Below are 17,223 nucleotides of genomic sequence, written 5' to 3' on the forward strand. Positions count from 1 at the left end.
TCTGCACAAATTCTAAAACACATTTAAATATGTAAAACTGCTCAAAAATTAACACCGCAAATAAAGATACCGTTACAAGTAACGCCATGGATATAAAGGAGATTCTAATTTATCATATGATCTAGAAGGTTATCAAAGGTTGGTTGTAAAAGTGACAAATTCTCATAGGTGAAAGAGCACCTTGAATTTTTAATTTCCACCTTGGATCGAAGATGCAATTGGATACAAGATGCTTTTACGTCGCTACCGTCGAAGAAGCAAAAAGGCAGGCAAGACGCGTGCAAAGATAACGTCAGTGCAAATTCATCGATAGACAGAGCACTCGGACTCGTTGAATTTGCCCGGTGATTCGTTATGTCGGTACTTTCCCCTACGTTAGGTTTCTCGACGCGGCGAGAAGCATAATGCAGTTATCGCGAAATATGCAAGGAGAACGTGTGCCACAGATAATGCGAGATTAGAATTTTATGACCCGTTCTGTGCACGGCAAAAGGCCACTTTCCATTCGCATTTTCGTTGCCTGGCGAACACCCGTTCGCCGCCATAAATCCTTTTTGCCACAGATTCATGATACTCAAGAGCGGACCGCGAAAGGATATTAATAATCCACGTGAAAATAAGTCGTGTAAATTATCGACGCAATTAGTAATCGAATCTGGTTACACGACAGAATCGTTAATCCATTTAGAGGTCGAGCACACTGCAAATATTTATTGTTCACTGGGAAGAGAAACTTCATTTCGACTAGCACGGAGAGCGTGCTTCGAACCGGTTGACTCGAACGAATCAGGGTTCTTATCTCGTCTCGAAGAGCAACACGGTTAAAGGCAGCCGAATAAAATACCAAATTGAAGTTGAATCCACGAGCATACGCCATCCGATGCGCCGTTACTTTTAGTTTAATCGACGATATATTTCCGCTATGTCTGAACGCGCGTTACGATGCTTTTCGATTCGAAGAAAGGCCGACAAATTTCGGCATGATTGTAAATTGAATTAGCAGTCCTTTTGATGTGTGGATTTATTTAAAGTTTTACGGATTTTTAAGGATTTATTCAATATTATACGATTATCTCAAGGATTAATGATAAAAAAGTGAATCTATGAACTTTGCTGGAAATGATTAAACGTTCTCTGTGCAGTTTTCGATGTATTCCTAATTGTATACTTAAACATAACGAAGGCCAGATTAAACACGATATGTTCCAAACATTTCATTATGTACTGTTTCACGCGTTCTCCTTGGCACTAATTACCTTTCGTGATTTTTTCGTATTTAATCATTAAAAGAAAGATGCAGCTTAATTCAATCAATATACGTTTCAATCCTGTTCCTTCCTGGTAATACAATAATATCCTTCAATTTCTTTATTGAACTATGTATTCTATCATAGTTATTAATACTTATTCCTTCATCCTAGTGTGAACATCGATTGCCATCGACTTGTTCTTACCGACAGACAGAAACAGAGTACTCCGTTATTACTCGAAGATTTATTATCGCGTAGCATTTGCTCCCCTCTCCTTCATTTTTCTATATTGACTTCCGGTTCACATAAGAATGCAACATGTGCGAAAACAATCGTACAAAGACCGCGCGTAGAGTAATGCGAATAAATGCAGACATTTATGGACAGCCAGCGTTATTGCCGTGTGATATGGCGCCACTTTATGGAACAGTTTTAACGGGCGCGTGTAATAAGACGCGATTAAAAGACACCTAATGATTATTTATACCCCGATGGATTCTCTTTTCTTTTCACCGTGCGGCGTTACACAAAATTTCCGCTCATTTGCATGTACGTTACATAATAAATCTCGCAAACAAGAATCGCTTAATTTCCCTCTGGGAGTTTGCCCAACACGCTTTTTAACATCTCTTTTAGCACCCGAGCCGCGCCGTTTTGATATCCCAGCCGCCGCTTTCCATTTACATCATAGAAACTACAAGTCCGCCTCGAGCATCCCGAAGATAAACTAAAATAACCCTAAATGTAAAAGTAAAAATAGTATTACCGTCCTCGAATCTATAAAAAAAAAAAACATTAATTGCATTAATGTTAATAATCACATTCTTCAACATTCGCGTAAAGGAAATTTGAAAGCCTATTTGAAAAAAAGAAATAAGTGATCCACCCAAACCAATCCACATCGTACTCGTAGTAGACTCTGCATACACCACGACAACGTACGTAAAATCGAGAATCAGCCCTCTCCAAAATTCCTACGATCAGTACACCCCCGTGCAAATCCTTTCTCCATTCACGTTATCCTTTCCATTCGAGTTATCTTTTATCGGAATCTCGATTGGTGCAGAAGAGAAGGGGCCAAAGGAGCCACTGCCCCCGGAGATCGTGTCTCCACGTGGCAATGACAGGAGTACCTGACTTCGGCCAAGGTTGTGCCAAGACAGGACGGAAAGCCGCGAGTAAAATCTATCCGGGTACGCGAAGAAATCCTGGCCGGCTGCCAAAGAGACGGCCAGACGTTAGTCATCCCGCGGGACGCACGGGTAGGAAGAAAGGGAACCGCGGCGGGCTAATAAAAGACAAGGGTAACGTAATTCCACCCGCGCTCCAATAATAGCGCTGCCGTTTAACGACGCTTCCGCCGTTGGCGCTCTTGTCTTTCGGCCTAAGTATTTTCATCGGCGATGATTTACGAGGATACGCGGGTCCATTCGAGGCTGTTGCAGCGGCGAGTGTTTGGACGGTAACAAGCGCGCGCAACGAGAAAGGAAAGGAGAGTGAGTATGCACGATACGCCTTGGGAAACATTGCGGATTTGCCATTTCGGTTGTTTGCTGTTTTAATGGGGAATTCAGGTAACGAGCACGCTGGAACTCGAAATAATCGAATTAGCGAGTAGCTTTTCTGTGGGAAAGGATGTTCCGAAGTGAGCGAAGGCGGTCCATCGCATATGAGAGAGGAGAGACGGGTGAGAATTCGAAATTCAGGTCGCGAGCGTACTGGAAGTTGAGATGATAGATGCTGAGGATCATAGGAACGTGTAGGTTGTTTAGGGAAAATTTGAGAGTAGCTTTTCCGTGAGGACGGATGTTTCTAAGTAGGCGAAGGCGGTGGTGAGAGACTCTTTGGTCAGGCTAAACCTACATTCGGTATTGCTACATTTCTTATTCTTAAATTGTGGTGCCTATCACTTGAATTTTACTTTAATCGGTAGAAGCATTAATTAGCTAGCTCTAGTTAACAAGGCTAGACATTTGCTCAATTTCTATTCCAATAGTTAAATTAAGCCCGGGTTTCTACGTGATAAACAAATAGTATCCCTTTCGAACCGTACAACACTCTCATGTAAAATAGTTAGACCTAACCCAGATCTAAAATAACTCGCTTTTCTATTTCTCTCGCTCCGTTAGACTTAGGCAAAGAATGGTTAACCATATGTCCCTACGTTTCTCTTCAACCTTATGAATACGAATATACGAATATTCTTTCGGTCTTCTCGTGCGTTGCGTACATATTGCATCAATTTCCACGACGACGATAGATACATAAACAAATGTGAGCACTCGAGACAACACCTGTTCATATTTAATCGTCGCTCTAATAAATACCCACTTAACTATCTCATCTACTACAATCTCTCTCTCTCTCTCTCGCGCGCACTCGTTCGCTCTCTTACTTTTGTCTGAACTGTCAGTCAGATACGGCTGGTTAGAAAACACACATACACACGCATATAACAGGATAACGAACATTGTGAGCACAAGTGTTTAGCATAGTCGAGCGACTCACTCGAAAAGACAACGAACAAGTTTATCAAATAGAGCGTCGTACTGATAGGACACGTGAAAAATAATCGTTACGGGGAGATAAGAAAGGTATTACTAATTTCCATGCCAGACAGAAAATTAGCGTAAGTGTATCCTCGAATAAATTACACGTAGCTAATGAAATACAGTCGACTCTTTTACAACGCGATTAATTCGTGTATATGGAAACCATGTTTAAAGAGCTACCGTGTCGTACGAAGTATTGCTGTACCATAGTCGTCGATGCATGGGGATGTTACGCGGAGAATGGGTGATTAGAGATAAGGCGAAAACCAATCTGTCAGGTGTCGTTATATGACCTCATAAAAGAGGAACAAAACAATGCCAATAAAATCAGCGACGTTAAGTCCTGCGAGTAAATTATTTTTGCGTTGCGTGTCAGGGTTGACCGTGAGATTAATAAAGGTGTTTTATGAGTAATTAATATAGCGAGAAAACTGACCAAAGCGCGCGATGGTCGAAACATTTATTTTCCTTTCCTACGCGCGGGATGATTTATTTATTCATAACCTTTCGTATCCTAATTATCGATTTCACGCTTCGGGTGGTAATCTAGGTGTGGTTGCCAGAGATTTATGGTTAATCTTCATTTGAATATTTACTTGAATTAATTACATTCTACGAGAATTTAATATTTTAAGTGTTTTCAATGTTCGTTACAATCAAATCCCTACTCTTATGGAAGAATGGGTATTTAGTAATACAATTAATCTTCTAAAACCGGTAGTGGTTTCTTTATCTTATCTAATCCTCCAAACTTTATGTTACACTTAATCTAACGAACCACTGTTAACGTCATATTCGAATTCCCCTTTTCGTGCGATAAATAACTTATCGCCACTTACTTGTTCTTAAGAAAACTAATAAAATAGTAACTTCTGACACACATAGATAATTCTCTTTCACTCCGTTTAGTTCGCTGTCGTTAAATACTCCGCGCGAAGCTTAAATCCATTTTATATTAAGTGGAACGTTACGAAAGCCATATTATAAATGGCATAAAAATTAGAAATAAATTATAAAATTAGTTCATTATATCAAACTACTTTCTAATCGAGCGGTTCGCGGGTTTTCGTTGTCTTTGAGATCGATAACGAGTTAAAATCGCGCGTATCTTGATCGCCCAAACGGATAACGAGAGATCGTCGGAGTAGGAGTATACGTTTCGTGTAAAGGTACCAATTAAGTAAATTGAAAAATTATTGGAGCGGTAAGTATAGCTTGCTGGAAGTATCAAAAATCAATTTTCCTGAGAGGAAGACGGGAAATACCTGCGAGTGGAAACGAACGTCGCGAAAAATTTTCTCCCGCACGATGGAATTTAAAACTGGTTTATGATCGAACGAACTGGAATTATCGGAAGACACACTCAATTGAGAAACTCGAGTCTTTGTGGCTCAACCTAACACACTCGCACGGGTGTAGCATGATTTCCTCTCGATACACTTTCATCGTGCTGCTTCCTTTTTCGTTGAAAGCCAAAAATTAACGAGGGCTCGTTTTAATTACGCCTTTCACGACAGAAATTGAAGACGTCAACGATTTTAATATTTAAAATCAATGGCAATATTTCAATGTAAATTAAATCTCTGAATATTATTTTCGTAAATTCAATTATACCGCTAATAGATTTTTTATCTGTTTAAAACTCGGTTACATCACACGGTTGCTACGATTGTAATTCTTTAAGAAAATAATACTTCGATAAACTTTCACAACCCGAACCACCGTTTACATTTAAATTCCAACGCAAATATCATGTTATATGTATTGCATTCTGCAAACTCAACCGCAACCGCAGCTTGATATATCAAGTAACGTTAAGAAGCATGAGAACAGCAGTTATACGGTTCATCGATATCGACGGAAAGTCGATTGAAAGAGAACGGGTAACACAGTTTCATAAAAATATACGACGCTTCTGTCTAATACTCGACAAGTACAGTTCGTCTCTGAAGTTCGTTCACCGTATCTTGAACTAAATATTCATGACATTGTTGAAAGCATAAAATATAAATAAATCTCAATTTCACTCACATTTCTAAAGAATAATGCGAAGAACATTTATTCAAGATCGAAATAAACATAAATCACAATTTCTTCACTTTGCTCCTATGGTCACCAGAGCAATATTCCTCACCTTCCTCTAAATTTCATTGTTTCATAATACCTCGTGCATTCACCTCCGCGCGATCCTACATTCCACGCAAAATATCTAACACTCGCCCCGACTTATTATTAACTCGACTTTTCTCCCCGAGCCACAGCCCAAGAAAAACGCAATATCTCGATCTGGTTTCTTCTCGTTGCTCGAGTGCAATAAAAAGTCATTCCCCAGGCAGATCAAGCAATCAGACGTTGGATCGTAATTATACTCGTATCATTATTGGAATTTAACAAGAGGAACCGACCACAGTGTTACGTAAACCGTGTAACAATCGTTAAGGTTCCGTCTTGGTATGTTTCGTTTGGAAGACGCACGTGTACACGCGTGTTAGTCTGTGCCACCCACACGTTACAGAGATTTTCTTTCCTCACCGCCTCTGCAAGAAGATGTCCTCTGGTGTCGCGACAAAAGACCGTAGATATCCCTGTCCGCGTGAATCAAGAGTGATGAGTGCGCACAGGGGGATCGAAACAGACTGGTTCGAATTTAGAAAAGGAGTCGAAAGCAGACTTCTTCCTACTTCCGAGTCTATTTCTATCTGAAGTTCGAGTAAATATAAATTCTTGCGGGTACTAAATGGAAAACTTGATCGTGACGATTGAGAGTAATTAAAACAAAATCAGGAATCGATGACTTCGTAGCAATTTGGAGTCAAATAAAATTACTAAGGTTCTTTAAAAATTATTATTATCGATATTAATTTAGCATTTACTTAAATTTTAGCTTCTTCATTTTATTTACATTCCTATTTAGAGAAGTCTACTAAAAGTGATTGTTTCTAGAAATCGTGAAAATCCAGTACAAACAAGAAGCAAGGAAGACATGGTGAAGCCTCGGTAAAGCTCGTTGAAGAAGAATGCTCGGAGTCGTTTATCAGGTTCCCTCCAGCTGGCAGTAAATTTCGTGGCAATCCACAGGAGGGAAGATCGTGACCCTTACACGACTGATATGAACAAAACCGACTTGCATGAAAACCACGGAACGGAATTCACAACGTGTGTTCTTGTAAGTAACCCCACACGTTGCTCTCCTACCAGAATACTCGAACATTCTTAAAAACATTCATGTGAAACTTCGAGCAGCTACTCTGTTCGGTAGCTCAACGAGAAGATGTGCCTAATCAATCGAAAGGAAAGAAATTTTTTTTTTTTTTAGAAAAGTATGCTCTTAAATAAGTAATTCACTTACTGTTTATACAATTACTCAGGATTACTCAGAGCAACCAAAACACAGTTGTGTACCTATAATTCATCCATCGCAACATTTCCAACAATAAAAAGCCATAAATCATGTCTCGTGACCTTAGTGAATGTTGTCACGGACGAATAAAAGCACGATCATACGTTTGCCACTAGTTCCAGTAGCGTTCCACGGTATTATACAATTCAAATGTAATTAAAAGTAATCGTTTCCTTTTATACTAATATTAATGCAAATCAAGAATTAATTCATTATTGCGAGTGAGACAGCGCGTAATAAACTGCGCGCTACGATCCGTTAGCTCGGAACACCGCCTTTTAGCGAATGGAAAATTATTTATCTTACGGAAATTCGATAATCGCGATGATTCTAGTTAAATCTCAAACGCTCCGTTTTACGTTTAACCATTAATTGCGAGGATTGCAAACGCCACTCGATTAATTGATTTAATTGTCTAGATGTAGACTCGAAGAAATCGAAAAAGAACGTCGACCTAACAAGCCGCGTATTATCTGATAGTACGATAATAGCGCAAACAAAGTACTACCGTGATGTCGCAACGCTAGTACAAACTCGTTAAGATTGCGAGATCATTATCGTGTTACCCGATCAACAAGATTCCAACGCGTCGAGGGCTCGATATTTTTCGCAGAAAAAAAATTGTTTTTTTTTTTTAATTATTATTATTATTATTATTATTACTTTATTTAAGATCGCATCAACTATAATTTTCGGATTTGGTGTAGATTCCAAAATTGTTGCAACGGATTTAAACATTTCGCCACGTACGCTTAACCTATGATCGCATAATTAACGATATCGTAGGAACATCATACCTAAAGAAGGGTATCCAGAGGACCAAAACGTTGGATAGACTACGTAACTAGGAGGAACCCTTTAATCTCGTTCATCTTGCCCCGATCTTGGCCATCTTCGTCAACTACAGGGGGATCGCTCTAATGCCAAACAAACTTGGAGGTTACCCAGTTAGCATCGACTTTCATCCCCGGTTAGCCGGTATCGATCGCAGTGAAAATATAAGAGAATTAGTGGTTCGCTAAACCGCACCTCCTCGGACTTATGATCGCTTATGCTCCGCGGGGGCTTAATATCGTCTAGACCGGATGGGCCGCGAGTATATTCGTCAAGTGGAATCGCCTATCGGGTCCCTCCGAATCGGTATGCGTTTAGGAGAATTGCCTGCAGGACAAGGCTCAAATGGGAGGCTGGTACAGGGGCTGATCTAGGAGGACAGAAAGTAGGGGTTGCGAAAGGTTTTGCCGGAGAGAGGGGCGAGGGGATTGGCAAAGATTCAAACAGTGATTGCAAGGGCCTGTCTCAGCGGAGCGCGTCCGGAATATTTCTCCTTACTTTTCTCTGTGTCTGGACCTTTGTTCATCTTGCCAACTTCTCGTCCCCTTCTTCTACTCTCGCGGGCCACCCTCGTTCTACGTTTCCCTCGTACCAGACACTTTTCGCCCCTTGTGTGTCCAGTTCGTGCTCCTTTTTTACGATCTGCCCCACTCTGAAAAAGGACTCGAGCGTATTGACAGAAATATGGCGAAATATTCGGTGACGATTTATATCGCGAAAAAGCGCGAACGGGGCGATATCCTCGTATATTAGGATTTCGATGCGAGGAGCTGGGCGCCTTTTTGCGTATATCGAAACTGTTCCGAGCCAGCTCGTTACAACGTGGTAGGATAAGACCTGTGTACACGAAATTTGAAAGAATTTCGACGACATTCGGCCAAGTTACGGCAATTTATATTTTCCTAAAATCACAACCCACACCCTCCTTCCTCGATCGAACGACTTCGAGAATAATGCATGCGTCCTCCGAAGCATACCTCACGCTCGGGAGTATATCACTCCAGTCCTCCATTCCTCAACGACGCTTTTTCGTCCCGATATCTGTGAAATACCCCCCCGTCAAATTGTATTCCGTATCGAGGAAACCGCGGAATAAGAAACTCGTCTGATAAATTCGCCTAAGCGATGCACGTAGTATATCCCCTGGTAAGAATTCCCCGCGGGGTGCCACCTCCTTCCCAACGCCATCGCGGAACCGCAATTGCAAGGAGAATAGAATTTATAGCGCTAAGTCGGCGTTATCAGTCCTGCAAAGTGCGAAATAATGCGTACTAAAGATATCTGCATTTGTCAGGGTCTACAGCCACGGGCAGATGGGAAACTTCGAAATAAATACAGCCACGAGCGCGTAAAGTGATAGCGACTGGCTCGCATACTCGTAAAGAGAGAGCTGCGAACGGTGTGCTTCAGACTGCTTAATCTTCTTACGTTTTCCTCTCCAGACCGCGGGAGTCTGCGCGGGAATTTACAACGCGCACGTACCCTTTTCGAATGTAAATTCCCGACTTTCTTGTAGCAATCGAACCGTGAAAACGCCTGCGAGGAAGGTAGAATGCGTGTTCTCGGTATAGCTGACTCATTGCCAGTGCCAAATATTCGTCATTATCTATACTATTATCGAACGTTATTGGCAAAAATAATGCACCTGTCGAAAACAACAGCAAGGTCCTTCGACTTGACTAGGTACCCTCCGACTATAATTTATTCAGATCTGCTGTAAAACCATCCGAATGGCAAGTATTCCGCACCCGCGAACAAGTCGATAAGCCTCTACGAGCGTACTTTGACGCGAATCAAGAAAAAAGATCGTCGGTGAAATTAGGCGATTATAATTTTAATTTTCATGGATTCCAAAATTGTCCGTGTTCAATGATATAAGATATTGTTCGTTCGAATTTTTCCTACGTTTCGGAAAATCGATTCCATTGTGCGACGTCATCGAGAATTCGTGCGAGTCGCAATATTTAATGCCAACTATTAATAAACATGTTACGCAACTCGTCGTCAAGTATAAGACACTGCGCGTTAAAAAGCTTGCACTTCCCGCCGTTGTCGAACTCGTTTCGATGCAACGCGTAGATGATGGTATTAACTCTTACTATTCCAAAAGATGTAATCGCCACGAAGAGCCATGTCATTTTTCTGAATGAAGACCCAATAAGGGATGTCCTCTTAAACGTTAACCCCACCGTTTAACGACTATATCGAATACAATTACCCCTAAACATCGAAGACATATCGTCGATAATTTGAGACAAAGTAACAAAGAAAGTGTTACACACGAAAAGGATCGAGGTTTTTCTCTTTTCTTTTCGAATCGACCAAGGCGTGCTCGAAATTTATTTCTCGGGCGTTGACCGAATATATGAGAAGGTTAAAAAGTAACGACGGAGAGAGCGACAAAAGTAGAAGAAGAGAGAAGGAGAGAGAGGCTGGGTAACCTGGGAAAGAAGCGTGAAAGGATCACTGGGCGTATCCAGACAGATCGAATCAAGAACCCGCTGCTTTATTAAGTCGGCGGGGTCAATGGTGGAACATCGGCTACGATAAAGACAGGACATTTCCTTTACGACTCAAACTTAAGGCTGTATTACGCGAGCCTGAACGAAACTTTCACGCGCTGGCCCGCGACATTTCTTTGATGCACCGTTTTCACCAACCAGGACCAATGGTAGTCACTCGTTCGGGTTCCGATGCTGAAATTTCTCGACCCTTTCTGCCCAGATGGTCTCATGAACCATTGATTCTTGAGTCATTTCAGGGTTATTGGCTATTTGATCGCTACAATTACAATTTTTGAAAGAGATTGAAGGCATTTTAAGGCGATAAATCTAAATTTTTGCGTTAATCTCGACGCAATCTCGTTAATGGAAACGAACCGAGCGAATCTATCGGCCCCCGGAACTGCTAGGGGAAAGATGAAGAAAAGGAAGAATTTAGGGGAATAATCCGCGTAGTCGGAATTTCGAGGTCCAATTTTAGCTAACCGGTCCAGGCTTTATAATTCACGATAACGAGACAAGGGAAACGTCGAACAACGGGCTAGAAACGCGCGGGAGAAAACGATGGAGAAGAATATCAAGTTCGTGCCAAGCGGGACGAGAATGAAGTCCTAAACGTATTTAAAGCTATTACGAAGCGAAAACGTAACTTTATCACCGGCACCGCGATTACATTGTACAGGTTTCACGACTCTCGCGCTAAATAGTTGCTCTCTTTCTCTCTCGTGCTATCTGCTCGCCCCTAATCAAATAGCACGATCTACGGAATTTGTTTAGGAGCGGTTATAAATCATTACACGAGCTGGCAGCTTATCTCGAGTGCTGATTCAGTGAAATTAGTGTTACTCGGTCTCGGTTGCCCGTTGCTTTTCCTTTGCTCGGGCGACCGAAATTGGTCGATGCACCGACGATGTTAGAAACGAGATCTATAGAGATCTATGTGTTTACAATTCAACCTCGACGAGCAAATCAGAAAATAGTAGAACGAACACCTGATTTCAGGGATCATATTGAGAGAAGATTCAGGTGTAGTAGGTTTTAATAACTTTACTTCATTTTGCGGAGACTCCAACATATCTATCTCGTTAATTATTATAATATTAATGTTTTCACTCCACTGAAAAGTATTAACTTCTCGAAGGGCCAATAATTCGACCTTTTCCAGATCTACGTCACTTCCCAATGGCATTTCGGAGCAGAATTAGATGAAATACTGCCACAATCCATCCTTGGTACGAAAATAGCGAATTGTGTCACGGAAATGATGGAAGTTCGGAGTCCATTTCAAAGAACCGTCCAGACCACCTGCTAACGGAAGACTGATTTACAGCCTTTCCTTCGAGCGAATTCATTCCGGACCGTTTCAATAGATCCTTCGAACGCTTCAAGGCCGCAAAGTTCGAGTCGAGAACCTCTTTTCCCGATCCCAGGGAAAACAAGAGCTCGAGGATTCGGCGACAGCTGCGCGAAAACAACGAAATGCTTCTACCGACCACAGGACTTTCGCAAAGTGTACAGAGAAGAGAATTTACAAGAGAAGTTGGATTGATACACTTAAGCAGATCGAGAGTTTCGTGGATGTACACTTGAATCTGATCACATTGTTATTCTTCGTTGGTACTAGAAAACTGAGCTAGGGATGTGAAATACCCTATCGATGAAATTTTTATTAGTTTCACCTTTGAGAAAATTGTGAAACGATCAGTCATCCACGTGGCAGAAATTTCTTTAATCCTTTTCAGTTCAGATTTTCTGATTTCAGTAAAATTTTGTCGAGTCTTATTCAACATAGGACAGCAAAGGATTAAAGATTTCTTTCTTCTCGAATTATTTGACCTAGTACTATAGAATATTAGAAACCGTAATTACGTACTTGGAACGAATACGTAGCAGCCGGGTAAATGAAACGTGAGGAGCGATAAACGTAGGCGATAATGGTTTCTTAAAAACACAGCGAACAGCCTTGAGGAACTCGCACGAGCGTTTGCTACTCGCGAAAAAGGTGCGCGCGCGAAATTGATGAAACGTCACGTTTCCGGAAGAACACACGTGTCAAGCACCAGGAAGTCGTGACACAGGCCTGCCGCTACACGTGGCCTCGCGTACGGGCCATTCATGCACGTGGACGTCGACAGCGCACACTGCCACAGAATCGACTTCTACACAATAATCAGATTTACTGTTTTACCGTGTCAGCTCGAAAACCGTTAGAAATACAGTGGTTTCGATGCGACACGACATACGTGACATCCTCCTTTTTCTATATTTTCTATTTCATATTTATCGAGAATTTTTCGGAGTAAAAGCAATTGCGAAAGCATTCCCTGCAGCCTTGAGAAGATGTACGAGAGCGCGATACATTTCTTGGTCTGGGAATACGATTTTTGTAAAGAAAGGAAAGTTCAACACCTGGCCCATGCTTGACCTAACTCAGCCCAATCCGAGTATTCTATAGAGATCCGCCGCATCTTTTCACCAAGGAAAATGAAACGTTTACGGAGGCCCTCACCACAGGAAAGTTTTAGCACCACCAGCTGCCGTCAGTGGCCATATTGTGAAAGCGGAGCAGTTGTCCAAAAACGTACCTGCCCTGCCCTAATTGGCCGCTGCCGATTACTTCTTTCACTGGAAGTGCTTCTCGTGTCGTGATAAAAATCAAGAACAGCACCGTTGACGGATTGCGCCGAAAAACCACGATTTCCCGTTCGTTTCGATAATTCCTCCAACGAAATATCCGTATCAGTAATTAAGAAACAGTGATATTTATGATATAAACATAATAATTTCAGAGTTTTATATTAGACCAGAGCATGAGCGATATAATATGAATGTGTGTGAGACATTTTATAAAACGTATAACGCAAACGTGTCATTGTGGGGTTGCCATAGCGAAAGTAGGGCACGTTGCAGCCCTTCATATATGCCCCGTATCGCGTTTCGTTCTGTACATGCTCCACTGGAACTTCGTTACAAGCCAAGAAGATTTCGCTACCATTTTTATACCGTTTTTATCGAGAAATCTACGCTCCTAAGTTCCCCGTCCCGTCAAATCGACAGTCGAGTATGGAATGTAACTGACGCGTGTCGCCAGATAGCAAAATCCGTGAAAAGGACCACCCCGGTGAACGCATCGAACTCGGCTCGTATCGTATCAGCTCATAAAAAGACAGAACCACTATTTCTGTAACGAAAAATCGTGAATCGTGAACTAAGCATACGATGTAAAGGTTTTAGTAAATCATTGTTGAGTAATAATGTTTTTTCTATCTTTTCGATCTTATCGCACTCGCATTATTTATGTGGGAGAACGGTTCAACATTGATAGAAAATAGTGAAATGACTAATGATATCTCGAGAAACATATTATTAATCTTACAGGTTATAGACTGAAAGCTCGTAGAATTAATGTTTTACTTTCAGTACAACGCATTCAGAGTCGCAAAATTAGCATTACATTCGAGGATTAGTTGAAAAGTCGCATCGTACATGAATAATATATACTAGACCAAATATAAATATAAATGTCCGAGTAAGCGCGCAAAACATTTTTCTCAAGCTGATACAAGATATAGGACTATCTGCTACATTTGCAATATGCAGTTATTCACAAGATAATCATTATCACGGTCGAGTCACTCGCAAGACGCATTTTGGAAATGCACCGGACGAATGCATAAGTAAACAGGTGGAGATAAAGGGAATGGAAAAACTGCGAGCCTGGAAAAATTATCCGTAACGTTATATACATTTGTTCTATCGTGGTGTAATTTTTGAAAAATACGAGCGCGGCTAGGCGATATCAGAAAAAAAATAATAAACATAAAATCCAACGGTGGCCGAGAAACGTAATGCATTCACCGTGTTATGCGTTTAGTATGGAAATTATAATAAATTAGCGACATTTGCGCGATATCAGCTGACTGAAAAACATTTTGATACGCGTTAATGTTAATTACCTGTTATTTCATTACGCGGTCACGAGTTATCTATGTAGCCCATCGCGTTAGACTGCCAGGGGACAGCTGGGGTCCCCTTATTACTTGCAATCAAATTAAATAGTGTAATCAATTAAACACGCTGGTTTTCGGTACGTTTAACAAGGAAACGAGCGTGCTCTAGATGCGATACATCTGGCCGAGCGTGTCTACAAGTTACAATTTCAACGAGAAATTATGGTTCCCAGCAGCTGGATAAGAATCCGCTTTTGAGCGATTATAATATCACGGAAGATAGCTGGGACGGGCAGGTGGACTTGCGGTAGGTTCTTATCATCTTCGCATATTGCAAATTGCCGTAGAAGGGGTTACACCGCTGGAGCAGGTTGGAGAAATAAATTAAAGAATTTGCTTCTGCTTTTAGGCGTAAGTTTCAAGAGTATTGCATAGTAGATACACGAAAAAAATAATGGAAATATGATTTTGTTTTTTAGAGAGGCATATCAAGAGCTTGTTGGAATATTTATTTTATTTGAACAATGAGTGGTCTTGTTTATAAATCCTGTAACTCCACGTGTTCCTAGTTTGTCGTCTCGAGAAAAAGAGAATTTTTAGAAAATCGAAGAATAAAAACTCTTCGAATCAGATTTGAACCGCGTCTCTCTATACGTACAAACTTGTAAAAAATGCAAATTCGAAAGTTAACTTTAGGAGAAGACAGCTAGCTAATAATACGTGCCGACCTGTCTGCATGCGATACGTGGGGCTACCAGCTTGGTCTCGACGTGCGATCAGTTATTCAAAACGCGGCTCGTTTACGGTGAAATTTGTGGAATTACCGCGAAACGAACGCTTGTCGTAGCTGGTTTCTAAGATACGATCTGCGAAGTCCCCGATGCTGAAAATAATTCCCGCATATGCAACGCCCAAGGGAACGCAATTACCATAATTAATCAAGTAATTTGCGCAGAGTGTCTATAGTAGTCGCGGCAACAGATACATTATGGCGTCCTTGGAAAAATAGGCAAATTAATAGAACAGCTCCTTTTAATCGAAGTTCACGAATTCCAGATGTAATTATACAATACCTTTCATACTACGTCTCCTACGAGAAAATACATGGGTTTCTTCAGCTATACAACTTTGAGACTGGTTCGTAATAACCCAAGATTAATCGTTAATTTCCCCAGGAAAAATATTTGTAGTTCCGACTAATATTTTTTCACTTACTACCTACGTATCTTCTTATGACGTTGCAGCAACAGCCAGTGCATTTTCATACGAAACAATGTTGATTTTCGTGCTTCGGTATTCTATGAACATCACTTTGCCAACATTAAAAAGACCCGTTTTGTTCTAAGTAAACAGGACAGCTGTTAAATATCTATTTAAAGTGTCGTTTTCAATGAAGCCATTTGAAATACGCGACCTTGGAAATCTATTCAGAACTAAAAGTTTCACGCAAATTGCCCAACGTGCGACACGAGTCGTAAAAATAATTTGCATCCTTTCAAGACTAAAAAAACATAATTACCGTCATTCATCGCGCGATTTGCACAAAGGTATGCGCGTTAAACCCGTGGAGAAAAATATGGTATCGATAGGTCTGGGAAAAAGATCGAAGAAACAAATAGGAAAATTCATGGCCTCCCTGGTATTCCCTAATTTATACGAAGGATTCCAGGATCGTTATCAGATCGAAACTATAGATTCCTATTATTTCATCGGATACCACATGTGGCGAAGATAAGATTCCGAAAACCACTCTCGAGGTGATTAAATAGTGGCTCCGAGACAATTCGTGATACCTTATCATAAATGTTGTATTGCACGGCAAGGTTAATTAAAAACGTAGTCAATTTCTACAGAGACTGAAAAAAATGAATAGAATTGGTTTAGAAGAGCATCTGTAAATGGTATTTTCATTTTCGTAAAAAAAAAAAGAAAGAAAAAAAAATATACAAATTAAATTCGAAGGTTGTTTTCGAATGACGTTCACATAACGATCCAATCTTAACTCGATCTTACTATTTTTCCTGTAATGGGCTCTTCGTGATAAATGAACAAATTTCAAAGACTACGCCTCGAAAATATACTTCTGGACAACCCCGATTATTGCAATTTTCATCGTGCAATCAGACTACTCACCGAATGATCTTTCTGGTGTTGTTCGGATGAAGCCTCTTAGCCATTTCTGGGTCGACTTCGGTCAGCCTCTTGATAAGTTCTTCGTTGTTCTCCGCGGATTGATCCACTTCGCTTTTCCTTTTCTTCCAGAACGAGACCTTCCGTCCTTCTTCGCTCGGTGAATTGGATCTCTTGTTGCCCCTGTCCGACGTCTCTTTCGTGCACGAATCATGGGACGAAGGGAGAACCATTTCCGGATCGCCGATCAAAATTTGCCAAAGGAGGGATTCAATGTAATAATTGGTGCCACCAACGACGATCGGTAGCTTTTTTCTGGCCAGCAGGTCGTCTATCTAAACGGACCAAAGAAGGAGCATTCGAGGGGGGACTGAAACTGGAGAAACAGGATCAGAGATCGACTATCGAAGAACGTGACTAATTATTCGTTTCATGGTCTTCGACTCGCGATATTGTTTTTCTTCGTTCTCAAAATCATTGGTACGAAGAAAAAAAAAACAATTTACAAAAACCACGCATGATTTCATGCCAAATGCATCGTACGCGATGCGTCCAAACGTTTGCACTCGGGGACGAAATTATTATCCCTTGGACGAAAAAAAAGTA

The 17,223-nt window shown here is 41.0% G+C and overlaps 1 protein-coding gene and 1 long non-coding RNA gene across 3 annotated transcripts in view; one reads left to right on the forward strand and one right to left on the reverse strand.

The window, feature by feature from the left end:
* Nucleotides 1-17,223, reverse strand: part of LOC128878179 (tRNA dimethylallyltransferase) — a 72,185-nt gene that overhangs the window by 34,365 nt on the left and 20,597 nt on the right. For both annotated transcript variants that reach the window (XM_054126172.1, XM_054126171.1), the window contains exon 3: nucleotides 16,621-16,952. In XM_054126172.1, coding sequence (XP_053982147.1) covers nucleotides 16,621-16,952 — 332 coding nt within the window. The remainder of the gene's footprint in view (nucleotides 1-16,620; nucleotides 16,953-17,223) is intronic.
* LOC128878180 (uncharacterized) lies at nucleotides 1,558-16,866 on the forward strand. The gene is made up of 3 exons (XR_008457352.1): nucleotides 1,558-2,746; nucleotides 6,746-6,968; nucleotides 16,750-16,866. It is a non-coding gene; the product is annotated as an uncharacterized LOC128878180 (long non-coding RNA).

This window comes from Hylaeus volcanicus, chromosome 6, assembly GCF_026283585.1.
Source record: "Hylaeus volcanicus isolate JK05 chromosome 6, UHH_iyHylVolc1.0_haploid, whole genome shotgun sequence".
NCBI lineage: Eukaryota > Metazoa > Arthropoda > Insecta > Hymenoptera > Colletidae > Hylaeus > Hylaeus volcanicus.